This window comes from Chaetura pelagica, unplaced genomic scaffold, assembly GCF_000747805.2.
Source record: "Chaetura pelagica isolate M959 unplaced genomic scaffold, ChaPel_1.0 scaffold363, whole genome shotgun sequence".
In the NCBI taxonomy this organism is placed as follows: domain Eukaryota; kingdom Metazoa; phylum Chordata; class Aves; order Apodiformes; family Apodidae; genus Chaetura; species Chaetura pelagica.
In genome coordinates, this window is record NW_009952720.1 from 762,536 (window position 1) to 763,739 (window position 1,204).

A 1,204-nucleotide genomic window follows, 5' to 3' on the forward strand; every position below is an offset into this window, starting at 1 on the left:
CGGCTGCTGCTGCTGCTGCCCGCAGTGCCTGGCTCTTGAAGTGCTGTTCACTGAAGGAGTCCAAGTCCACGATGTCCTCCCCCACCTCCCGCAGCTTGGGGTTCATCCTCACGATGCAGGGGCGCCGAGGCTCGGGGGAACCCAGTCGCCCTGGTGGAGCTCTTATCTCACTCTCCTCCTCTTCCTTGTCCCTCGCCTCTCGTGGGCTCTCGGTGCCCAGCCTGGTGTCTGTCCCCTCCCTGGCCGTGGGGATGGGATCAGCCTCAACGTAGTCAAGGTAGATGTTGGCCGGGGAGAAATGTGCCTTGAGGAAGGTGAACACGGCTGGCTCATCCCAGACGTGCACCCCCCGCTCCTCCTTGTGGCACTGGGGACACATGTCCGGAGGAGGCCACTGCAGCTTGGGGAACCTGGGGTCCTCTGTGTCACCTCCTGCAGGAAGCAGAGCCAGCAAAAGGGGGTTAGAGGGGACAGGCGATGCAGCCTTCCCCCTGTACAGACATAAACACCTCAGAGCACCCAGCAGCTGGGGATGGGGACGTTTGGAGAAGCCGTCTCGGAAGGAAGGGTCCTTGGAGGGCACATGGCAGCTTTGGGAAGCTCTCTGCAGGGAGCACGTAAAACCAGACTGCATCTCCAGGGTGGTCAGATGCTGCGTGACCAGCTGCTGTCCCTGTCGTGGGGGACGATGACAAGGGGGTGCCCCCACTGCTGCACCCTAATGCAGCTATTTCCAGCTCCATCCATGAGTGGGGGGATGCTCCTCCACCTCACCTCTCCTTCTCCCTCAGGAAGCAAACCCCACGCTGCCCCCCTTACCTGCCAGGCGAGCGTTGACCTTGTTGTGGTGGGACCAGAGCCAGAAGACAGCCTCCTCCCGGCCCGCCACCTGGTCCATGGACTTGGCTGCCATGGCCTCAAAGTGCTCAGCACACTCCCGGCAGCCAAAGAAGTTCCGCACGTAGCAGCGCATGGTGCCCAGCACTTCCAGAGGCAGCTCTTGGGGACACACACACACACACACAGATTATTAGGGGCAATGGGAAGGTGAATCCAGAGCCTGCAGTGCCACTGCCACAGTCCCACGGCTGAGGGGGCAGCCCCACACCCCAACTCTGAAGATCTTGTGCCACCCCCCCCCCAGGCCTGCCTTGGGATGAGACCCACCTTTGCCCACAGGCAGCATCCCCGCCCGTGGCACAAC

At 62.3% G+C, this 1,204-nt stretch overlaps 1 protein-coding gene across 1 annotated transcript in view; it reads right to left on the reverse strand.

Annotated features, from left to right (window-relative positions):
- The window catches only part of QSOX1 (quiescin Q6 sulfhydryl oxidase 1), a 12,263-nt gene that overhangs the window by 262 nt on the left and 10,797 nt on the right, over positions 1-1,204 (reverse strand). The window contains 3 exon segments of the mRNA XM_009994668.1: positions 1-10; positions 13-432; positions 820-999. The exon segment at positions 1-10 is cut by the window's left edge and continues 262 nt beyond it. Coding sequence (XP_009992970.1) covers positions 1-10; positions 13-432; positions 820-999 — 610 coding nt within the window.